Source organism: Camelina sativa, chromosome 6 (assembly GCF_030686135.1).
Source record: "Camelina sativa cultivar CO46 ecotype springtype chromosome 6, ASM3068613v1".
Lineage (NCBI taxonomy): Eukaryota > Viridiplantae > Streptophyta > Magnoliopsida > Brassicales > Brassicaceae > Camelina > Camelina sativa.
This window is the reverse complement of record NC_141885.1, coordinates 15,155,874-15,182,088: the sequence shown is the minus strand read 5'-3', so window position 1 is coordinate 15,182,088 and position 26,215 is coordinate 15,155,874. Positions and strand designations below refer to the sequence as shown.

The following is a 26,215-nucleotide window of genomic DNA, read 5'->3' as shown; positions in this document are numbered from 1 at the left end:
TCAGTTACTAGTTCAATCATAAAAAAAATACAACACAATAAAATACCATTATCAAGCTCTTTGATTTACAAATCTATTCATAATATCAATCTTTAGTTCCAAATTGGTTTAACTAACAATAATATCATAAATTATATTATATTTTTTTAAACAATTTTTGAGTTATATATAAATATTTTTTTGTATAAAGAAATTATATAAGTCAAAAACATTATCTATAATATAATGAGAAATAATAGTGAGAGAGAGGTTTATTACTTTATTACTTTGTGTTAATAAAAAAAATTTAGAAACTTAGAAAAAAATAATAAAGTAAATCATACATGAGGTTTTCTTAATAATTCAGACTAATGAATATTGTTAACTTTCTTTCACTCAACATAAATTATATATTAAAAAAATATATTGCTGCTGTATGTGCGTTTTTTAGAAGAAAACGCTGGGTAATAGGTGAATGACCAAAAAATAGTGGTCCATGAGTTAATTATTCAGTTTTAAAAACCGCAAACAGTTTCTGATTCTCTTTCCTAAAAAAACGCGAATAACCAAATTTTTTATGAATGGTGAATAATATAACTTTCCTAATAACGCTCTTTCAAATCCGCGTTAGTAGTGACTCCAATCAAGGTCTAAGGGCCCGAATGGTAACCGCGGATTTAGTTATGCGGGACAAAAAATTTGATAGTGCGGTACGGTTAAACTGCAGTACATGCGAGACAAATATATTTGCGGGACAAGTGCGGTTATTCTAAAATAAGCGGTACAAAATAATGTTTGATTGGTGAAAAATTTTTTGGTGCGGATTTCATATTATTTTATTAATAACTAGTATAATTATATATTTTTATTAACAAATAAAGTTTTAATTTCTGAATTATAAATACCATTATGAATTTTAATGAAGATGTACAATAGATTTTGTCCAATAGAAAAAAGAAAGAGAAAAATGTTTAGAAAAAAATGAGAGAATAATTTTATTATAACATGTTGAGGGTGAAAATAATTATTCTTATAACATGTTTTTAACAAAAATTAGTACACCATAATATCACATATTTTCAGTGTTTATCTAATACTAAAAAAAAAAATACAGTATTATTGTTATATTGTTTGACAGGATAGAAAAAATATTAGCTAGATAAAAATATATTTGTGGAAGAAATAATAAAACATCTATAATACAGTATATTTTAATTATTAAAAAAAAGAATTGTTGCGTATTTGATCGGACCGCTGGTTAAAAACAGATTCATTCTGAAAAAGCGGTCTAAAGCCATTTTCTACTTACACCGCAGTACGACACTTTTTGCCTTCTGTACAAACCACAAAATTATTAAACAAAATTGTTGATTGGTGTTTCATGTGCGTTTTTCAGAAGGAAAAAATGAATTCCGCAAAAGATAGGTCTCCAATCACAGCCTAAATTTTACACCATTCACATACCAACAAAGTAATTTGCGTTATTTAAGAAAGAGAAAAAAAAACTGTTTGCGTTTTTGAAGGAACCAATTTAACTCATGGATCGCACTTGTGTTATGACTCACCAATTAGTTAGCGGTTTTGTGTTTTCATATTTTACCAATTAGAATAATTAATTCATTAATTTTTCATAAGTTATAAAATAATGAGTTTTTATGAAAAAACAGATTTAAAGAAAATAAAAAAGTTAGCCAATTGAAATATCAATTTATTTATTTTTAATTCACAAATATTTGTTATACTGTATATATTATACTTATCTTTAAAAAATCACATACACAATGAGATCATAAAAATTTTCTTATACTATTTTCTTATGTACTAATAGTTGAATTAATCTATATTTTCTTAATTAAGATTGTATTACAATAATAGAGTATATATTTCATTTGTAAATAGATAAATATACTTAGTATATAATTATATATAGTTATTTTATTATAATCAAAATTAAAAGATAATTATATATAAACAGATAATATGTAATATATCACCATTTTTACAAAAAAAAACAAAAAATGGGTTTCACGATATACTTTGATAATTTTATCTATAATTTGTAATTTGTATTGTTTCTTGCATTTTTACCATTCAAACATTTTCTTGTAAATCGTAAATAATTTTTTCACCAATTAAATTTTATTGTGTACCGCTTATTTTATATAAACTGCACTTGTCCCGCAAACCGCATATACCACAGTTGATCCGTACCGCACTCTAAAACCACCCAACAATTTTAAACCACCCAACAATTTTAAAACATATATTCTTTATTTTCTGTTAAATAAAAAGCATTTATTAGTAGATGTTAGCAAATGTAGTAAATGTAGTAGATTTTGGGAGTAAATGTTTGTGAAAATCATGTAGTAGATTTTGGGAGTAAATGTAGTAGATCTTAGCAAATCATGTATGTATTTAGAGTAGATTTTGGGAGTAAATGTAGTAGATATTGCTATCAGGGAACGATCGAGCATTTTTCCCAACAGCACCATCTTGATGTGAATCAAGCTTTCTTCCTCCTCATCCAATATGATTGGAATGAAGAGGCTATTTGTGATGACTGAGAATGAGTCTGGAGATGAAGATGAGGATGAAGATGATATTGATTTAATTTAAAATATTTTGGCATAATAAATATTTTTGGATAATATTTCAATTAAAAGAACTGAAGAAAGAATATTTTCTAAAAAAATTGGCAATATAATTGATAGTGGTGAATATTTGGCAAAAACTATGGTAATTGTTGAAAATTTAACATTACTAGATTTTTGTAATAAATTTTAGATGTATATACGTAATTAGTTTTTTCAAAGAAAAAATATATGTAAATAAACTCTACTCACTAACTAAAAAAACTCTTTGTTTTATAAAAAAGCTTTGAATACAATTTTTTTACAAGAAATTTTATTAAATTTAAATAGGATGAGCATGAAGATAAAAATGAAGATAAAGATGAAGATGAAGTTGATCATGTGGATATACACTATGAGTTTTGCCTTGCTTGCAATCAAGATACACAATTTGTTACAACCAACTGCACGAAGGATGCTCTTGCACATATTAACCTTCTTTTTAGATGCCCTCACTGCGGTTTGTACTTGAACCAGAGCATGTTTTTGCCTATGTTATCTGAAAATGTGCGTGGAGAATACATCAGATTGTTGCTGTCTGACTACATAACAAAAACCCATCCTCTGCGAAGCGGTATCTACACAGCAAAAAGTATTGTATAATGGGAGTTTGCGAAGATCTACAGAATAGATTCTCGTTGAAAAAAAAAATTTTAAAAAAAGATTCTCTTTCTCAATATCGATTTTTTAAAATTTTACATGTTTACACGTAACGTAATAAAGAAGTATATCATCCACACAAAAGAAAAAAAAAAAAAAAGAAGGGAAGATTAAAGAAGAGAACAACTCGCCGACAAAAAAAAATTAATGGGGGATATACTTAACCCGCGGTACACCGCATGACTATATTTTTAAAAGTAAAAACAATGTAATTTTTTTAATAGATTAACTATATATATGACTAATGTTTTGTAAATTTTAAATATATATCCCCCTTATATCTATATATTATATAGGTTTACCGGTTAAAAAATTTAGGTTTACTGGTTTAAATTGTTAAATTCAGAATATAACATATGGTATACCGTAGTACTGTTTGTTTATTTTACATAATCGTAATTTAATAAACTTAAATAGATATACCTAATATTCAAACGTCGATGGTGTTAACAAAATAATGAACTAATGATTTACTAACAGTTAAATAAAATAATTTTTAATTTATATTAATACCCAAACTCATCCCGCTAGATATCCAAACACCATTTTTCTTCCTTGCTTAAGTACAACATACACATTTTTCAAAATCCAAATAACGAAAAAATATGGTACTAAAAATCATGCTAATCAAGTATACATTATCTTCAAAATAACTTAGTTTTAGAATTGTTTACATATGATTCAAAAATAAGTTATGAAATATGATAATTTTTTTTATTTTTCCTTTTTTTTTTGCAGATAAAATGGACAATATGTATTGACGTAAAAATTAATTTGGGATTTGCACATACAGTTTTATTGTTAGCATTAAATATTGTAATGAATTAAGGAGATATTTTAGGAAATATTTATGAATTTTACAAAACAAATATTTAATGAGATATTGTAATTAATCGTTGATTGATTAAGGAGATATTTTAGGAATTTTGTTCTGCACAAAATCGTGGTTTTAATTTCATTTTATAAATTAAAATTAAAAATATTTATTACAAATGGCATGCCTGTAAATAAGTGTGAACTTCAGGATTTATTTCATAAATGTCTCCAAAAATGTATATATAGATATTTGATCAACTAAAAAGTCCAAGTGCTTTTTTAGCATTGTCAAACATATATTTAAATAAAAAATATTGAGTTACAAATGTAATGATTTGGATAATTAAAAAATATATGTGATAACAATAACCAATTGAATCATTTATATATTAATTTTTGATATATATATATATATATATATATTAATCTTAATGATGAAGATGTTATTAATATTAAATTGATTTTGTGATTTGCACAATTTAATAAAAAATTTTGGGAATTAAATCATCATGATGACAAATTAATGTAAATAATGTGGAAGGTAAGAGTTAAAACTCAAATTGGCTTTATAGCTCTAATAATAGTGACACATCAGATTTTTGGCCAAAAATGATTTCCTGTTAATATATAGAGGATGTTTGGATAGTGGGAAAATCTATAAATGTTTTGAGAGGGATACTAAATTATATGAAGAACTGAGGAAGAAATCGATAATGATCTACATAGTTCCCAATCTAGTATATATAATGAAATATCGGTTTATGTAATAACAAATAGATTAATTTCTATATACTTATTTAAGCAACCCTTTAAACAAATAACCCTACTTTGTGTAAGATATTACGTAAAATGCCACTGTATATTAATAATAAATATAATTACAGAATCTTGTTATTAAATAGTTCTAACCAGAAAATCGTTACTCTAATTAATAGCAATTAAAAATGAATTATTATATTAAATCGTATTTAGTTACAAATTACAAACAATTAATATTAAGATAAGATCAGCCCATACGACAAAAGCATTTTATATTTTGTTGACATGATCATAATGCTATTGAACACCGCAAGTGATATATAGCATAAGAATTTCATATAAGAACTAACATGATTTAACACGACAAAAGTATTTTATATGTTGTTGACTAATTTGCATCTTTCCTAGAATATATTGTAAAGGATCTTCTTTATCGAATTATTCTTTCTTTGATGATAGGAACAAACTGTTTTAGAGGCGAATAAAACCTTTACTATATAAACAGCCCATTAGCAGCTTAATACAAACCATCAACGCAAACCCGCAAACAGCTATCTTATCATTTCCATCAATCGAGTTACTCAAAATGAATGGTCTAATGGCAATGACTTACCTCGCTGATGTCAAGCCGTACAAAAGCACTTGGCGGGTTCAGGTTAAGGTCCTACATGCGTGGAAGCAGTACACTGGTAGCTGCCGATTCCATGTAAGATCTTTTATCTCGAATGATTTTCTTAATGATAAGCTTAAACACTTATCCCTTTAAGTGAAAGGTAACCTAAACGCTACTTCATTCTCTATATGAACAGACTATTAGCAATTTTCTACAACCCATCACCACAAATACGCAACCAACTATCCTACTATTTTAAGCAAAAGAGTATCTCAAAGTGAATGGTCTTATGGCTATGATTTACCTTGATGATGTCAAACCTTACAAAAGCATGTGGCGAGTTCAAGTTAAGGTCCTACACATCTGCTTCCAGTACACTGCCTAATCTGGAGAAACATTGGAGATGGTGTTAGCTGTCCACAAAGTAAGTTTGTTTTAAACACACAAATTATAATAGTTTATTCTATAATTTAATCACCATCAAACACACAATTTTTTAAATACTATGTTAGTTGTTATACTATCATAACTAGGGCGCCAAGATTCATGCTTCCATCAAGAAAGGACTTGTGAGCAAGTTTGAGAGGCAGGTAACAAAAGGTGAGTGGAGGGTCATTGAAAAATTCGAACAACTCAGGTGAGAGGCCAGTTCAGGGTTACTAACCATTCGTTTAAGATGGGCTTTGTGAAAAACACTCATGTAACCCCATGTGTCTCATTTCTGATGATCTTTACCTCGCATTGCCCGAATTTCAAAACATCATGGTGGCCGTAGTGTTGTAAGATTAATTTGCACATGACCTACTTTGGGTTTATGATGCTGATGTAAGTACAATTTGCTAGCCGTAGTGTTATAAGATTAATCATAGAGATACTAATATATCGTAAGTGTTGCCATTAATGCAGCTCCAATCACATATGTGGTGAAGTTAGATGAACTTGATGATTCAGAAGGACAAGACAACCCATCTCAAATCATTTCTGGTGATCAGATAGTTATTTCTTTAATATTATTTATATACATCTATATGATAAATTTTATACTTTTTTGGATAAAGTGCAAAGTGAATTTAATTTGTTTAATGTTCAAATTCAGGATTACATGCTTACCAATAGCAGTGAAGCATCTGCTTCTGATTTTGGTACTCCATCATCAAAGAGAGATAGAGAAAGCAATGAAGGATACTCAACCAACAAGAAGATTTTCGGGAAGTCAATCACGTTGGAAAAAAAAAAGACGACAAGCTGATGAGTGTGAAGGCAATCAAACTGGAAAAAGTTAAGGAGAAGAAGGGAGTGAAGAGTGTGAAAGCAGAAAGTGGAAAACAAAATGAGGATCTCCCTTACGAGAAGGAAAATGGAGATAGCAAAGATTCAGAATATGTAGGATACTGAATCTATGACTTGAATCAAGTGGTAGAATAAGGCTTTAGTTATGTTTGGCTTTCATTAGTTTTTTTTTTTTTTTTCAATAAACCACTTTCTATGTAATTAAACTCTACAACCTAGGACTTTCAAACTTTCAAGGTTTCAAAAATAATTCAAGGTTTGTATTTTAAGAGATTTATGGGTTTATGTTTGCTTCTCTTTAAGTTGATTTTTGGGAATTTAATATTTTCTTCTGTTTAAGTTTAACTTAGTTTAAGAACAATAACCTAATTATAATGCTAAAAACACAAGCAAGAAAACCAGAAATAAAGAATATAGATAAGAAGTTACCTTCTTAAAAATATTGACCCGACAATATTGAAACCCCTTGAACAAGAACTCTTGAGGTCTTGATCTTATTGGCTGCAATACGATTTCTTATGTTTTTCAATGTCTCCTTACTAGTCACCATATCATAGAAGATAAAATCATATGTTTAAAGCTCCTTTTGTAGAGCTGTGAAGTACCAACACACCAAAACCCAAACCGCATATGTCATCATTACAAGAAACTAGAAAACCCCAAAAACAAATATGATTCTAATATTTACTTTCTTGGTTGCATTTGTAGAGCTAATTTAATGTATACATTGCGATTATACAATAATAAAACTACAATATACTCAATCTCTAGCAATTTCTTAGAATCAGACATCGATTAATACAGTTCGTATCAATTTGAAAGATTTCCAATTGAAAATAAAAAAACGAAATTACAGATTGAAGCTCAATTCGTACTGAACATCTTTAAACTAATTCTTTCAAATATTACATCAGTAAGAGGATTGTCTACTAATTATGCCCAAATAATAAACTAACTTGACCTAATTACTGATCCTAAACATACCTCGATTAAGAATCCATCTTGCAATCTCTCATGACCCAACAGCGACGGGTTGATTCTCGCATATTTCAGGTTGGACTTTTCGAAAAAGAAATCGATGATTAGAAATATGAAGGTGAGATTTCGTCGAATTGCAGAGAGAAGAAGAACAAAAAATTATTATGTTTGTTTTGCTGGAAAAGAAACAAACGAAAAAAAAATCTTAATTGACAAAAACATGAAGGATGGATCTTGGACCGGGACCTTGACAATGGGCTAAACATAATGAAAAAATTATATTTATTGGCAACTTTAATTAAATCTATTTTGCACTTTGTGAAAAATTAGGTGATGGCCGATGAAAATAATACAAAATAACCCTATAAGTAAGTAACTACATTACATGTTAATTCTAATATATACAGCTTCAATCATATGTACTAATCTTTATATTGAAAAAACAATTACTATTATAGGATTCAAAACACACCATACAATACTATATTATATAAGATGTCAAATAATTATAGTAATAGTTATAATCATAATAATCAACAAAAGTAATTAAATTGGTTATTCTACCGCGCTACCAGCGCGGATCATTATCTAGTTATGTAATAATTATTAAAGTGATAAAAAAAATATTAAGGATGGATTTCCACAAAATTTGAAGTGAAGTTATTTATTTATTTTACTAAACATATTTATCATATAAAACCAAAAGCTATCAAAACAATTTGTTATAGTTTCTTTTAAAAACAAAATTATTGAAGTTTTCTCAAATTAAACCATAGTTAATTTAAAATGGTTACATCAAACACAAATCTGATTCTTTACTCGTTTGGGGTATACATGTTAACTATGTTGAAGTCGATAAGTAGCAGCGACGATCACCTTATCTCTCTGATCGGATCTTCCACCGGAAAACTCCATCTCCGGCAGATTCACGCCTTCTTACTCCGCACTTCCATAATCAGAAACTCCGACGTTTTCAACCGTTTCCTCTCTCGTCTCGCTCTCTCTCTCGTTCCTCGTGACATCAATTACTCATGCCGAGTTTACTCCCAGAGATTGAACCTAACTCTCTCTCACAGCAACACCATGATCAGAGCTTTCTCTCTCAGCCAAACACCAAGCGAAGGGTTCCGCTTGTTCAGAGCTCTCAGACGAAACAGCTCTCTCCCAGCTAACCCACTCTCGTCTTCTTTTGCTCTCAAGTGTTGCATCAAATCAAATGAATTAATCGGCGGTTTGCAGATTCACGGGAAGATTTACAGTGATGGGTTTCTCTCGGATAGTCTTCTCTAGACGACTCTGATGGATCTTTACTCAATTTCTGAAAACAGCACTGATGCATGTAAAGTGTTCGACGAAATTCCCCACAGAGATACCGTGTCTTGGAACGTGTTGGTTTCGTGTTATCTACGGAACAAACGTACACGAGAGGTTCTTGTTTTGTTTGATAAGATGAAGAACGAGGTCGATGGTTGTGTAAAACCTGACGGTGTAACATGCTTGCTGGCTTTACAAGCTTGCGCTAACTTAGGAGCGTTGGATTTTGGTAAACAAGTTCATGCTTTTATCGATGAAAACGGACTTGGACGTGCTTTGAATCTGAGCAACACTCTGGTTTCGATGTACTCACGTTGCGGGTCTATGGATAAGGCTTACGAAGTCTTTAATCGAATGCGTGAAAGAAACGTTGTCTCGTGGACAGCTATGATCTCGGGTTTAGCCATGAACGGATTCGGGAAAGAAGCCATTGAAGTGTTCAACGAAATGTTGAAGTTTGGAATCTCTCCAGAGGAACAGACACTCACGGGTTTGTTGTCTGCGTGTAGCCACTCCGGTTTGGTCGATGAAGGAATGATGTTTTTCGATAGAATGAGGAGCGGTGAGTTTAAGGTAAAGCCAAATGTACATCACTATGGTTGCATTGTTGACCTCTTGGGACGTGCTCGTCTACTTGATAAAGCCTACAGTCTCATAAAGTCAATGGAGGTGAAACCTGACTCCACCATTTGGCGTACGCTGCTCGGGGCTTGTAGAGTTCATGGAAATGTGGAACTTGGGGAACGTGTGATCTCTCATCTTATTGAACTCAAAGCCGAAGAAGCTGGAGATTACGTTCTGTTACTCAACACATACTCTTCGGCTGGGAAATGGGAGAGAGTGACTGAGTTGAGGTCGTTGATGAAGGAGAAAAGAATCCAGACCAAACCAGGATGCAGCGCGATCGAGCTACAAGGAAACGTTCATGAGTTTATAGTAGACGATGTCTCGCATCCGCGCAAGGAAGAAATATATAAAAAGCTTGCGGAAATCAATCAGCAGCTGAAGATTGCGGGTTACGTGGACGGAGATCACATCGGAACTGCACAATCTTGATTCAGAAGAAGCAAAGGGATACGCGTTGACATACCATAGCGAGAAGCTAGCTATTGCCTTTGGAATCCTGGTGACTCCACCAGGAACAACCATTAGAGTGACCAAGAATCTTAGAACTTGTGTAGATTGCCATAATTTTGCAAAGTTTGTATCTGACGTTTATGATCGTGTCGTGATCGTTAGAGACCGTTCCCGATTTCATCATTTTAAAAGCGGTTCTTGCTCTTGTAATGACTTTTGGTGATGTTTCAAAAGGTTTGCTTCAATGTCATGTCTCAGATCAGATCTTCAGGCTTAATACATTCTTTATTTTATGAAACAAGATCATAACTTATATGTTGATTGCAATAATGTCACACAGTTTGTATGGTGATGATGTGTTTTACGTACGCTTAATCTATTTGCTTTTTTTTTTTTTTTGTCAAACATGTATTTGCTTATTTGTGCAAAGTTCTTTTCAAAAGCTTTTATGAGAGAAAGCACGTGGTCTTGCTTGATGCATCTGTCTTTTTCTGGAATGAAGCTCGGAATGTCAAAATGTTACAAGCTTCCTTTAACAAAATGATAATATTTACATAACTTATGTAGAATATATATAACGACCGTAAATCAAAACGAATGGTTAAAAATGCCGAATAGTGGTAAGTTTTCAAATATTGATCATTTGGAGATTCTCGAAAATGAGTAACTAATTTCTTTCTTTTCTTTTTTTTTTTTTTTTGTGCAAACGAGTACTTATCTCTTCAACATCAATTTTCTAGAATATGATGAATAAAACAAAACTACCCATTTAAAAACAGATTTTTTGGGATCACCCTACAAAAATAGTTGGAGACTTCTATATAGCATCTGATATATAGAATACGATATCAAATAGCTCTTGCGTCCTATGTCAAGAATCTCGAAACCACCTCTTTTTGCATGTAAGTGTTCTGAGAAATTTGGGAGACTCTTAAATCTATAACTAGAAATCTTCTAGACACAAACTGCACTACCGTCTGCGACAAAATTTTGGAGCTGCTAGCAGACAATTCACAAAACAAGATTCAGCTATATAGCTAGTGCGCTATGTGTTTCAGACAATCATGTACACGATTTGGGGTGAACGAAACAAGAGAAAACATGGAGAACAACCAAGGTCAGGACAGAGACTGATTCAGCTCATTAACAAGCAAAGATATCAAACTATATTATTATATTAAAATAAATAACAAAAATAGTTTATGATAACAGAAGGCTTTATAATCAATCCTACTATATTAATTGAGAAATACAAATATGAAACTAACATTAAAATGTGTAAAAAATTACATTCAATTGCCATTAGAAAAACTTAATTAAGCTTAGTTAATTAATTAAATAAAAATAATTAATTAAAAAAAAACGATGACAGATCAAATATAAAAATCTAGAAAATGAAAAAAATATATTTTCTCTCTCTAATAAATTATAGACAAAATTACTAAATATATTTTTTAAAAATATAAACCAATCAGAATTTCAAAAACTAAAATTTTATATTGAAGTACACAATATAATTATTTTTAATAATTAAATTCTAAAGATTTTGTTAAGATTTCAAATTATGATTCTCCTATCATCTTTATTTTCTTTTATTTACAAATTGTTTGGAATTTTCATATAATACTTATGAATAATAAAATGCAGAATTTTTTCTGCATATGTTGTGATTTGAATTTTTTAAAACAAAGATATATTACTCAATCTATAAAAAAAAATGTGTGTTTTAAATTCTACATTGGCAGGTTGGTAAAACTAAATTTATATAGATAATAAATTAATAATTTTTATTTTTTCACAATAATAAAATTAAAATTACTACTTCATATTTCACAAAATAATGATGCAAATTCAACAAACAAACAATATAAAACTGTAATATACGTCAAAAATAAAATACTATAATATTATAAAATAATTAATATTTAAAAAGATTAATAGATTTACAGAACAATGAAAATAAATATTCTCTCAAACAAAATAACTTTACAGAACAATTATAATTTTTATTATTATATTAGAATTTGTGTTATAAATGTTGACCGGTGCTTAAATTTTCTCATCCTCATCCTCGTTTCACTTGCTAATCTTCATGAATGTATGTCATTTGTAAATAGTTTACGTTTCGGCGTTTTGCCCATCATTAATTACCAATGTTGTATATATATTATCCTCCATAGTATTTTTGAAATGGTTTTTTTTTTTTCATATATAGGTTTACTTAAAGATGACAAGCCATTGACAAATCCGTTCACAGGAGAAAGGACAGGACACCCACCATGCAAACCAGGAAAAAAAAATTATTTGGTCTGCACCCACAATCTAGCCATTGATAATATACAAAATGTCAGAGACTGTTGGTTCCTTTGCCCAAAACGCTAATTAACTCAACACCTCCTTTTCAAGGAGTTATAAAATTTGAAGACCTTTTTATGCACCAATTTTTTTTTCTTTTATATATAAATAGTAAATATTCATGTTATTGTTGTAAACTTAGAGTACACGGTCCATACACGGCCCATTTACGTCCAAGTCCATAAGATTTATATACCAATTCTTATTCTTATTAATCCAATCGAATGTTATATATATATAGGAAGGGACAAAGCTCAAATACATTAGGACTACTAAACCGACTTAGACTAAGAGAAGGTGGCAGATGGGCCTTATGGGCTTGGACGTACATGGGCCGTGTATGGGCCGTGTATGGGCCGTGTATGGGTAGGTTATGGAAATCCACCATCCGTGTTTTACAACACTCCCCCTTAGATGACATAACTGTGCAAATGCTAAGGGATCTCTGTAATGCGCTTGGGGGTGCTGTCTCATTAAAACCTTACCAGGAAAACCCATTGGGACAAAACCATGGTGAAGGAAAAAGAGTACAGCACGCATTACTCCCCATGTTCCAAGCATCCCTAAAAGTCCTTAAGCCTCCGCATTCCAATCTGGTGTGTGAGCTTCTTGAATGTCGATGTCGGTAATGACTTGGTGAAGAGATCGGTTGAATTGTCGCAAGACGGAACTTGTACCACTTGAACTTCTCCGGCCTTTTGTAGTTCATGTGTGAAGAAGAACTTCAGTAAAATGTGCTTCGTCCGATCTCCCTTGATATATCCTTCCTTGAGCTGTGCGATGCAGACCGTATTGTCTTCATAGATAACCGTTGATTCCTTATCGTCGGCCATGCCACAATCTGTCCTGATATGTTGAGTCATCAACCTCAACCATACACACTCACAGCTGGCTTCATGCATAGCTAAGATTTCCGCATGATTAGATGATGTGGCCGCAATGGTTTGCTTCATAGAACGCCACGAAATAGTTGTACCACCGTGTGTAAACACATAGCCAGTTTGAGACCTAGCATTATGTGGATCCAATAGGTAACCTGCATCAGCAAAACCAACTAAACATTCTTTGTTATAGTTAGTATAATATAAACCCAAATCAAGCGTCCCTTTTAGGTAACGCAACACATGTTTGATACCGTTCCACTGCCTTTGGGTCAAACAAGAACTAAATCTTGCTAGGAGGTTCACGGCAAAACATATGTCTGGTCTAGTTTGGCTAGCCAAGAACATTAACGCTCCTATAGCACTGAGGTATGGCACTTCAAGACCGAGAACTTCTTCATCGTCCTTCCTTGGACCAAATGGATCATTATCCAAATTTAAACTCCTCACAACCATTGGGCTAGGCAATGGGTGAGCTTGGTCCATATTAAACCTATTGAGTATCTTTTCAGTATATGCCATTTGATGCACAAGGATTCCATCATTTATGTACTCAAGCTGCAATCCCAAACAGAATGTAGTCTTGCCTAGGTCTTTCATCCACAGAGGTATTCTTTAGATATTCGGCTGTTTGGGCGATTTTCCCAGAGGTTCCTAGGATATTCAAATCATCCACATATACTGCTATGATTACAAACCCTTTGTTTGCAAACTTCTTTATAAAAATATATGGACTGATGGGATCATTCTTATAGCCTTCTTTAGCTAGGTACTCACTTAGTCTATTGTACCACATACGCCCACTTTGTTTCAGTCCATAAAGGGATTTGTTTAGCCTTATGCAATATTGTTCTCGAGAACCGCTCTTATCTTTGATCTCAATACCCTCTGGTAATCTCATATAAATCTCATTATCCAGTGGAACATATAAATATGCGGTCACAACATCCATTAACCTCAAATCCAGTTTTTCTCTTATAGCCAGACTTATTAGAAATCTAAAAGTCGTTGCATCCATCACAGGGGAGTATGTCTCCTCATAATCTATTTCGGGTCTTTGAGAGAATCCTTGTGCTACAAGTCGTGCCTTATATCGCACGATTTCATTATTCTCATTTCTCTTTCTTACAAAGACCCACTTATGTCCAACTGGCTTTATATTGAAAAGTGTCCTTAAGATCGGACCAAACACATTCCTTTTCTTTAATGAACTTAACTCCACGTCAGTCGCTTCTTTCCATTTTAACCAATCTTTACTTTGAGTGCACTCTAATATAGACGTGGGTTCATGATCCACATTTATTTCAAGTGCTACCTTGTATGCAAATATTTCATCGATGTCGACATCTTTCCGGATCCATTGAATTCCAGACATGATATAATTTATTGAGATCTCATTATTATCAATACCATCAGGACCTTGAGGTTCAGCGTCCCAAACCTCATTTGGTACATTAGGATTTGCCGCGGCCATGTCTGTAATTTCCTTAACCTCGGTTTGATTTGCACCTTTCTTAGATTTCCGAGGGTTCTTATCTTAGGAACCAATTGGTCTACCACGTTTCAAACGGGCCTTAGACTCTGTAGCAACTTGATTATTGTGTTCCTTTTGAACATCAATACATACTGGTGCATTACAAGCTGGTATGTACGATTTTATTACTCTCTTAGGGTCAGCAAAGGAATCTGGCAATTGATTAGCTAGCTTTTGCAAATGTATAATCTTTAGGACCTCTGCCTCACATGCTAGAGTCTGAGGATCTTGCCAATTTAAGGATGTTTGATTCCATGAAATTTCTTTAACCAGCTTGTTTGTCTCTCCACCCAATTTAGTAAAGTCGGTTTCATCAAACTGGCAATCCGCGTATCTAGCCTTAAATAAATCACCTGTAGTTGGCTCTAGATACTTAATAATGGTGGGAGAATCATATCCAACATATATTCTCATCCTCCTTTGAGGTCCCATCTTAGTTCTCTGTGATGGTGCAATCGGTACATATACAACACACCTGTATGTCTTTAGATGGGATATGTCTAGCTCATGACCCGTTAATAATTGGGATGGTGAATATTTATGTTCACTAGATGGCATGATGCGTATAAGCTCAGCTGCATGTAATACTGCGTGTCCCCAAGCAGACACATGAAGCTGCGACCTTATGAGTAATGGTCGAGCAATTAATTGGATCTGTTTAATGAAAGATTCAGATAATCCATTTTGTGTAAGGACATGTGCCACAGGATGTTCCACACTCACCCCCATGGACATACAATATTCATTAAACGCTTGGGATGTAAATTCACCAGCATTGTCTAGACGTATAGTCTTAAGTGGAAAATCTGGAAAGTGTGCTCTTAGTCGTATGAGTTGGGCTAACAATCTAGCAAACGCAAGGTTTCTAGTTGATAATAGACAAACATGCGACCATCTAATTGATGCGTCGATAAGGACCATAAAATATCTAAACGTCCCACAAGGTGGATGACCATAAAATATCTAAACGTTCCACATATATCCCCTTGTATTCTTTCCAGAAATTTTAAAGTCTCTTTAGTGACTTTTACTAGTGATGTCCTTATAATGAGTTTTCCTTGTGCACATGCTACACACGTGAGATTCTTAGGAACAACTCTTCTCTCTTTTAGAGTGTGCCCTTTTGAGTTTATTATCAGCTTACGCATCATGTTAGAACCCGGATGGCCAAGCCGGTCATGCCATAAAGTGAATTGTTCATTGAACATTTTATTCATTGCCAAATTAGCCTCTATCATATTAATCTTAGCATCCTATAAACCAGTGGCTAGTGCGGGTATGGTATCTATGATCTTCTTAGATCCTTGGGTGATTCAGTAATATGTAGGAACTCTTGGTTTCCTTCACCCTTAGTTTAAACATATAGACCATTCAAACGAATGTTTTTAAAACTCAATAAGCTTCTCTTTGAGCTGGGTGAATATAGTGCATCACTTATTTCAAAATATGTGCCATTAGGTAATAAAATATGAGCCTAGTCGTAGTCTTCAATTAGGCTTGCTATACCCGCAATTGCTAATATTGGCATTGTTCTTGTCCTCAGCCATATTTTAATATGGACAAGAATCATGTTTTAGACATAAAGAATAAAACAAACAAATATATATAGAAGAAAATAAAATAATTGAATTTAAACCAAAACTATAATTCAATAAAATCCAAAGTCATAAAACATAGAGAATTAAATAAATAAAAACAACCAATGTTTAATTATCATCTTTTAGGCAATCAGAAGTTTCATAATCCAATTGGTCATCATTCTCATGGTCGAAATCTCCTTCACCATTGAGATGAACCAAGTTAGCTTCTGGATCCTTTTTCAAACTCTCTTGATAGAGATCAATGAGATGCTTAAGTGTCCTGCATGTCTTGGCCCAATGATTCGACATTCCACATCGGTGAAAAACCGATTTAGCCTTATGTTGCGGTTTGAATATTCCGCGGCCTCTACCACGGCCACGACCGAAGTCGGACCGGTTCCCATGGACATAACCACCACGTCCTTTTCCACCACGGCCACGACCATGATGCTTATCTCTATGAACGTAGTTAGACTCTTTGGTCTTCTTGGGCTCTTTATGCTCTTTCTTAGTTATGTCAACCTTGTGAGCCTCTGGTAAGGGGGTAGATCCAGGAGGCCTCACTGCATTGTTCATCAATAATAGCTCATTGTTTTGCTCAGCAAGTAGCAAACAAGAGATGAGGTTTGCATAATGTCTTAAAACCCTTTTCACGATACTGTTGCTGAAGAAGTATGTTAATAGTGTGAAAGGTAGAGAATGTCTTCTCTAGCAAGTCCTCCTCAGTAACCTCCTTACCACATAATTTCAATATAAAGACTATCTTAAATAGCTCTGAATTATACTCATCCATGGATTTAAAATCCTGGATCCTTAGGTTTTTCCAATCAAATTGAGCCTTTGGTAGGAGCACCATCTTTTGGTGTCCATATCTGTTTTTCAACTCTGTCCAAAGCTCAAGAGGATCTTCTATGGTAAGGTACTGGTTCTTGAGACTCTCAGCAAGATGACGGCGTATATGTAATATTGCCTTATATTTATTCTTCTCAGTGCATTCATTATTTTCCTCGATGCATTCGCAAAGATCCTTTGATTTCAGGTTGATCTTAGTGTCCAATGTCCATTGGAGATAGTTGTCTCCAGAAACGTTAAGGGCAGAATATTGGAGATTGTTGAGCTTTGCTATTTACGCAATACAAAACATGCATCCGATCATTAGCATGCGGTATTTAAGACCGAAACATGCATTTATTTTACTCTTAGGCCATGCGGTATATGAGACCGAAACATGCCATCAATTTAAACTTTAGGTCATGCTGTATTTGAGACCGAAACATGCCATGCCTTTATCCATAATTTTCGTGGTTGTTATGCATGAAAAACATTCCTAGATAAATTCTAGTATGAACATGAAATATGCACACAATTTCAGGTTTTAGAAATTTTCTTTTTTCTTTTAAACAGGATAATGACAAAATTTTAAGGAGATAAAATTCTCTAGGATTTCCGATTTTAAGATTTAATTTTAGGGTTTTGATTTTAAACAAACAATCAAGAACAATCGGATTTAAAACTTAGAACAAACAGATTAATATTTTTCTCTTTTCGATTTTGGGTTTCTAGTTCTAAGGTTTTCATGCAACAAGCAAACAATCAATATCAACCAGATTTTAAACATATCATAATCAGATTTAATTGCAAACAATCTAAGCAATCCTAAACCACAACAATCGGATTTTAAAGTTTTAGGGTTTCAAAACTTAGGGTTTTTGTTTGTTGATTGTTTACTTATAGATTTTAGGGTTCCATTTGATTTAAGGACCAGGTTCGATTTATATGTTCTTAAGAAGGTTTGATTATTTTACTTTCCACCGTTTGGAGGTTGACTGGAATTCATCCGTGAGCTAAAGACCTCGGATTTACTTTTAGCTTGATCACGAACCTCGGCCTAGACACAAAGAAGAACCGACCACGAACACAGGTTGCTCACGAACACGAACAGATCTCCGAACAGGAACTAACCACGAACAGGAACTGACCACGAACAGGGATTGATCACGGACTGGAACCGATCGCCGAGCTTGAACGAACAGAGGTTTTGTGCGGCGGCAGTTTTAGGGTTTAGGGATTTTTCTCAGTTGGAGTTTAGGGCAAACTCGTGTTGATAACGTGTTGTAAACTTAGAGAAACTCGAAGGAGGTTTTCTCTTCTTATTCTTATTAATTCAATCGAATGTTACATATATATAGGAAGGGACAAAGCCCAAATACATTAAAACTACTAAACCGACTTAAACTAAAAGGAGGTGGCTGGTAGGTCTTATAGACTTGGACGTACATGAACCGTGTATGAAAATCTATGGATATGTATGGAAATCCACCATCCCTGTTTTACAACAGGTACTACACTAAATAAAATTATACGACCTTAGTATTGCTTCGTATCTTTTAAACTCTTTTATTTATTCTATATTTTATGTTTGTATTACTTAAAAGTGAGCCTAGCTCCGGTAATGATTTTTTGGTGATGGATGAATTTATAAAATCTGCTTCAGTGCCATGTATCAAAATGCTCAAACTGATGCTAATACATTCTTTATTCTACAACAAGAAAATGTCTCGCCGATGCAAGAAATATGAAAAACAAAACAAATCTCGAAATGATCAGAAGACCAATGTTTTTATCAGCTTCTTCGAAGAATGTTTTCTATTTTTCCAGTGAAATCACAACAGATCTAGTTAGCTGCAGCGGCAGCTGGTTTGTTTGCAAATGCGACACCCTTCTCAATGCTAGCTTTCAGTTCTGGTTTAAGAGCTTCTAGTGCTTTCTGCTCGTACTCAGTCAATCCCTGAAGGTCTGACTCAATCACAGCTTCAAGTCCATTCTTCCCAAGCTTGATCCGTGATGCAAAGAAAGGAAGATCAGTAAAAGTCGACTCCACATACGAACACTCGTAGACATCTCCGTCTCCATCAAGAGCACGGAGAGACGACTCGACAAATCTTGCAGCAGCATATGCCATTGACAAAGTAGCTGAACCTGCACCTGCCTTAGCATCCACGACCTCAGTTCCAGCGTTCTGAATCCTAACAGTCAGCTGCTGGATTTCTTCATCGGTAAAGTTGGCAGAGGGCTTGGTTTTTGAAAGTAGAGGCAAAATGGTGATTCCAGCATGTCCACCGATGACAGGAACATCCACATCTATAAGCTTAAGGTTCTTTTTCTGAGAAACAAAAGTGTTAGCCCTCACAACATCCAAGGTAGTGACACCAAAGAGCTTCTTAGGATCATAAACACCTTTCTTTTTCAAGACTTCAGCAGCAATGGGTACCGTGGAGTTAACAGGGTTACTAATAATATGGATGAAAGCATTAGGACAGTTATCAGCAACAGCCTCAACCAGAGATTTCACAATACCAGCATTGATGTTGAAAAGATCATCACGGGTCATACCAGGTTTCCTAGGTACACCAGCAGGGATAACCACAACGTTGACATCTTTCAAACAATCAGCTAACTCAGAAGGTCCAGTGAAATCACGAACTTGAGAAGGAGTGTTACAGTGACTCAAATCAGCAGCAACACCTTTAACATTAGCGATATCGTAAAGATGAAGGGTTGAGACCAACGGAGACATCTTGATGAGAAGTGACAAAGGCTGACCAATACCACCAGCAGCACCAAGGACAGCTACTTTGTAAGAAGCATTGATATTGAATCCGTAAGGCTTCCTGTCAGAGGTTTGAGCTTTGGTCACAGAACCGCGAAGAGTCTTGGTCAAGGAAGAAGAAGAATCAGATCCAGAGATGAGTGAGGTTGATCTAAGACCAGTGAAACTAGGGATTGAGTTAAAGTTCACAGCTTGTGCCCTAGACTGTGGTGTAAAGGAGCTGGCTTTAGAGGAGTAAGAAGATCCAATTGAAAACAAAGAAGCTGATGTTGCTGCTGCTGCTGCCATTGTTTTTGTTCTGTTTTCACAAAAGATAAATAAAAAAAACTTGTTCATACCTAATTAACATATTTACAGGGGAGACAGATCTATCAATAAGCGAATTCAAGCAAATAAATCGAAACCCTAATCGAAGAGAGACGTAAACCAGATCGAATTGAGACATCTCTAAAGGAGAACTCAGCAACTTATACGAACAAAAGATTCAGAGGAACAAATCGTAAGAATCAGAGAATGGATTAACCCAGTTCTAAAAATCAAATCTTTATATTAAAAACGAAAACGAATTGAGAAAGAAACTAACCTTGGAGAAGGCTTCTTGATCTGAAAAACCAAAACGCCAGAGAGAGAGAAGGATTAAAGAATTTGCTCTGTTCGCTGTAGAGCTCAGTGAAAAAGAAGAAGAAGAGAAATGGGATTAGGTGACACGATGAAGGAAACAATCTTTTATTTATTTATTTTTTAAAAAATAGAAATTAAAAATATAATGTAATTAAAAAAAAAAATTGTAGATGCTTCTTTTGGATGTCTCGTTGGATCCGCCAAGAGGTGTCTCCGTGATACGAATATACGATATTCAGTCACTTGACTGTGTCCTTTAGTAGTAGAGTTCGGACGACTGACAGCCAAAACGCTGCGTTAACCTTGTTATTTATTATCCCCACATGCTCTTTTTCTCTCAACTACTTTTTTTCCTAGTTTGATGATACTTTGGACGTCTATGGTGTCCAGGCCCGGCCCACCCCTAAAGCAGCAAAGCATCTGCTTTAGGCCACATAATATATAAAAATAGTTTGGATTATTTAAATAAACAAATTCTTAGCTAAGTTGGTTATGTTGTATGAGAAAATGTACCAGGTCACGGGGTCAAACCTCCAAATCAGTAGTTTTTTTTTATTTTTTTAATTGTTTGTTTCATATGCTTACAATTAATATATTTTATAAAATACTATGTATAAAAAATGCTTTAGGCCTCGGTAATCCTATAACCGGCCATGATGGTATCGGTCGACTCACTATCGTTATTGGTAATTTTGGTTAGTTGATTATTTATTCACAAGTATGCCACAATCGTCAATTTGATTTGATTTGGGTTCCAAAATTAGCCAAATCGTCTTTCTATTGGGTGACGAGGAGATAGTATTTAACTAGGCTAGTCCACTATCCCACGCAAGAGCAATGGACACCAATACTAGCACCATTGTGGACACAATATTTGATCGCCGAAATTGATTACTAGCATTTGATATTTTGATTACTAGTTTGGCCTGAAATCAAATGCTAGTTAAATGCTAATTACTAGTTTGGCCAAACTAGCATTTGATTACTAGTATTTTTCTTTCTATTTTGTAATTGTTGATAGTGTGTAATTTCAGGCCAAACTAGTAATCAAATGCTGGTTATAAGAATCAAGGGAGATGATCAAGAAACAATGAGTAAACCTGACACAACCAAAAGTATAGAAACAAATACAGTGAACGTTGTAGTGAACAAGTCTGATACAAACACATATTCAGACACAGAAGCAGTGACCAAGCTGGAGCATGTGTAACCAGCTACAGACACATACGCAATGATTCCTCATGAAGAGAATCAGAGAATACTAGCTCATCCAAGACAGCTCAATGTAAAGTCACATGGAATGAAGTGACGTATTGAACCTTGAATCTTATTGAGAAGATCCAAGAAGTGATAGCTCAACCAATCATGCTTTAAGCTCATGAGATCAAGTCTTCCATTAGCAGCTGAGTAAACCTCAAATCACAACAGAGCAGAAAGGAGGTAGCAGCTGCATAATACAATAGAGCAGAAACATGTTTTAGCAGCTGAGTTTACTTGAAGCGCAACGCAGAAGAAAACATAACATAGCTGAAAACAGAGCAGACGTTGTGTAGTGGCTGTGTAGTGCAATAGAGCGGAAAAACTTCAAATTGCAGCAAACAGTGGAGCGGCTGTGTCAGAGGAAAGGCATGTGTTAGGTGCAACAATACAAAGACATGGGTCAAATTGACAAAAAAAGAACAAGCTTTTACCCAAAAGACAAGAGGAAGATTCTTGTGGAACCTAGGGTTTGTGGAGAACTCTAAGAGGTATAAAAGGAAGATGTGGTAACAAGAAGCAGCTTACGCACCCTAGACCTAAAATTGAGAGAAGCACACATGTTGTGTGTGGTGTTGTCCCACCAGCAAGATAGAGAATCTGCTGGTGGTTTTTGTAGAGGTTCACACTCGTCGGAAAAGACAAAGAGTGGTAGTTCCTTAGTTTATGTAGATTAGAGTGGTAGGCACAAGTGTGTGCTAGATACCATTGGCAAATGTGATTTTTGCATTCTAATTCTAGTGAATGATTCTGGACTTGGTCTTGAGGATGTAGGTTATCCCAACCCCATTAACAAATATCTTGTGTCGTTTCTTCTCTATCCTTTCATCTCTCTGTTAAGCATCACACATACATATCTGTCACACAAGTCTGTAAATCTAGCACCCATCTCATTATTTCAAAATGTATGGTGATGGATAAATTAATTTGTGACCTGAAATCTACGTTCATTTGCTCATAAGTCAAACTATTATTTTCTGGTTTAATAAATATACGTTTATGAGTTAGGAGTGGTACGTACGTGGTTGTACGCATTCCGCATTCACAGGTATATTGCCACATTTTTTGGTGGCTGAGTTACCAGAACATGTGAAAATATTGATGGGAAACGAAGAGATAATAAAGACAATACTACAACAAAAATGGTATATGATACATCAATATTTTTTTGGCCTAATTTTTGAAGCCGATTTAAAACGTTAGAACCCCTAATGTGTGTATACATGTGACTATGTGAGCTTATCCCCTTTTTTGGAAAACATTGTCCAAGACTAAAAATACAAATCACGATAGTTCACCTCAGAAGCTTCATCGCTCCGGCTCAACATCTCCATTCCTCAAGGTTCATATCCAATGACGTAGAATCATATCTCAACTTGATTTTGTGGTTTTCTTCATCTCCCATTCTCTTTTTCTCTAATCGCTCAGAAATGTCACTTAGTATGATAAGAGTTTTTTTTTTAGAATTCTATTGTGCTTTAGATCGAATTGCTTGATTTTGACAAGGATTATGAATAAATAATTTAATCATATCGTAAATATCACCAAATTGAAATTAAAGGCTTGTACTGTTGTACATATATATCATCCACATATATCATATGTAGTTTATTAACAGAACAGTAGTGTATAACTGGATTTAACAACTGAACTACATAAAAACTATGCTTTTATCCCTAGAGTATATTGTCTAATCGTCTATATATAGACTCCAATGTTAACTAACTCAATTCATAGTCCCCTTTTTTTGGGTAAATATGTTAAGTTACTTATACATAATAGTAATATGTTAAGTTACTTATACATAATAGTAACCTTATCGATACTATAATTATATTAATTGATTTTTCTTCATTTTTATCGATCAGCAATCGATGACACAGCCTCGCTGATGCGGCAAGTGGCGGTTGTTGGCACCGGAACCTGGATAATCATTTAACTCCATCACCATCCTTTCTTCTACCTCCTCCTTCACGTTCTAATAACATTATTTTGAACAAAACAGAATCTTTAATAAACCTAATTATAACTCTTCAAGAACACATGTACTCTCTATGTATATACATAACTTTAGAACTAACCACATCATGTTGAGGGAGATCAATATGATGAGTGGGTTTTTCCATAAAACTCCAAGGTCCTATATGCATACGAAAAATATAGATAATATAAGTTACAATATATATGATGGGAATATTAATTACGGAAAATAAGATCTAAGAGAGATGATGATCTTACTTGAAGCATGGGAAGGCAAGATGAAGATGTGAGATAGAGACAAGAAGAAGATCACCAGGAGATGGAAGAGAGCTTTGTTGGCCATTTGAAGACGATGATTTAAGACAAAATGTATAGATTAAAACCTTCGTGTTGTTTGTGTGTACTTCTGTCTCTCGTTTTCCCCCGAACTTGTTTTCAGTTTTTGTGTTTGTGGTGGCCTCTCTTATATAGTTCTATATTTCTGTTCTTCCAATTTGCACATTTTTATACTACTAGCATAGTGGGGTGTTAATAACTAAATTAAACTAAGTATGAACCGTTTTTTAATCTAATTTGGAGTGTTAAGTCTTTTGTATCAAAGAACCAAAATGTCTTCTAAACTCTTTAAAAAGGAACAAATACGAAGAAACAAGCTATCGAGGCGGTTTCACTTTACGTCTAGTGCTGTTTTGTTAATTGTTCAAAACATAAAATACTAATTATAAAATTACAGAATGTAAAAATCTGTGTGTGTACTCAGATCTTTCATAAGCAATACACTAATTTTATTGTTTTAAATGTTCATTCAGATGCTCAGATCAGATGGATATTTCATAGTTTTAATTTTATCCGTAACTAGGAATTTTAAATGTTCCAACATAAAACATACAGAATTGATTTAGTCAATGTTGATATTTGGGTTTTTTTGTAGCATTTTCTCCTCGTCTTCGAAGTAAAAACCATTTTTCATGTGTATATATGATCGATAAGAAACTTTGTAGTCGTCGAGCAATGATCGATGTTGGTTAAAGTGGTGGAATTGTGGGAGCCAATGGGCATAACTACTTAATTACGCGTGTCTAGTTACATTAGTCATTAGACAAAATGGGTCGAGTCCAAGGGAAGCTTTGTTTCTTCTGCTTTACAAGTTCACGTTAAATTAAATGGCAATCACTATAATGGAAAATAGCTAAGCACAAACAGTATTTAAAAAAAAGTATTTACAACTTATTGTCATGTTTAGACATGTTTACAAAGTCTACTCATGTATATTAGTAGTCCATTTTGTTACCAAAAAAATATATATATATATATATTAGTAGTCCATTTAAATAATATATATGTAAGTGCAGATATGATACATGCTTGTCAAAGTCATGGCACTAACTCTTAATGATGTTTTTTTCTGATCACTTCACGAATTTGGCTTCTGTAGTGGCTAATACATCATACCGCTTATTCTTAAGTACCTTAATATATACGGTACCATTAGAGAGACAACTTCTTTTTATTATTTTTAGCATAAATCATAAGTTAGATATACTCATATACTTCGCGATCCACTAAATGAAGCCTAGCTTTATGGCCATATGCATGCACTGCTTTTTCTGCAAAATGTCAAAAATATATATATCACCATATCGAAAAGTTTATTAGCACAATTGCAATGCGTTTGTGTTTGTGTTCTTGGAAGGTTTCCCTTTCTGTATTTTAAGTCAACAAGAAAAATTATAAAAATACACTAGTGGGAAACTTCACACCTTCTCAATGTGATCACCAATATAATATTACTAATCATTTCATATCATTTTCTTAATTGACATTAGCTCAGGAAATGCATTTTAAGAAACCAGTAGAAAGGGATATTTTTTACTTTTGAGTCTTGAGGAAAGCTCCTCGATCGTTAGAGAACAACACTTAGAAAGTTAGAATATTAGATCGTCTTAAGTGGACGAATGGTTCTACTTTCATTAATAACTTCTGAAAAAAAAATCAACTGCTTTTGGTACGAATTTGGTTAAATTGCAGCTCAAACAACTCATATCTGTTAAAATTAGTATGAGATAATCTTTAAACTTAAGAATTACTAAAAATTATTCAAGCGTTTTTAGTAATTTCGAAATGTAAAAAAAAAGTAAGAAAACTTCAATTGTTATGCAATTTAATATGTAACTAGGTGATACTCGTGCTACAGCACGGGATGACACATATTGTAATTAATTTATGTATATTTTGAATGCATAAAATATTTTGATTTTTGTGTTGTTTATAATTTCGAAAT

The 26,215-nt window shown here is 33.5% G+C and overlaps 3 protein-coding genes and 1 pseudogene across 3 annotated transcripts; 1 reads left to right on the top strand and 3 right to left on the bottom strand.

Moving 5' to 3' along the window:
• The first annotated feature begins 8,531 nt into the window (after positions 1–8,531).
• LOC104790959 (pentatricopeptide repeat-containing protein At3g47530 pseudogene) lies at positions 8,532–10,361 on the top strand (annotated as a pseudogene).
• Positions 10,362–16,592: 6,231 nt separating this feature from the next.
• On the bottom strand, positions 16,593–17,042 carry LOC147942617 (uncharacterized). The gene has a single exon (XM_087456136.1). The coding sequence runs from the start codon at positions 17,040–17,042 to the stop codon at positions 16,593–16,595; it is 450 nt and encodes a 149-aa protein (XP_087312262.1).
• Positions 17,043–19,042: 2,000 nt separating this feature from the next.
• On the bottom strand, positions 19,043–20,979 carry LOC104790958 (malate dehydrogenase, chloroplastic). The gene is made up of 2 exons (XM_010516756.3): positions 20,660–20,979; positions 19,043–20,374 (listed from the first exon to the last, which is right to left on the bottom strand). The coding sequence occupies exon 2, from the start codon at positions 20,362–20,364 to the stop codon at positions 19,141–19,143; it is 1,224 nt and encodes a 407-aa protein (XP_010515058.2). The 5' UTR covers positions 20,365–20,374; positions 20,660–20,979; the 3' UTR covers positions 19,043–19,140.
• A 2,524-nt stretch (positions 20,980–23,503) lies between these two features.
• On the bottom strand, positions 23,504–24,531 carry LOC147942616 (uncharacterized). Its single transcript, XM_087453043.1, has 3 exons — positions 24,193–24,531; positions 24,036–24,094; positions 23,504–23,932 (listed from the first exon to the last, which is right to left on the bottom strand). Exons 1-3 carry the CDS (start codon positions 24,275–24,277, stop codon positions 23,819–23,821), a joined length of 258 nt encoding a protein of 85 aa, XP_087309169.1. The 5' UTR covers positions 24,278–24,531; the 3' UTR covers positions 23,504–23,818.
• Positions 24,532–26,215: the final 1,684 nt, after the last annotated feature.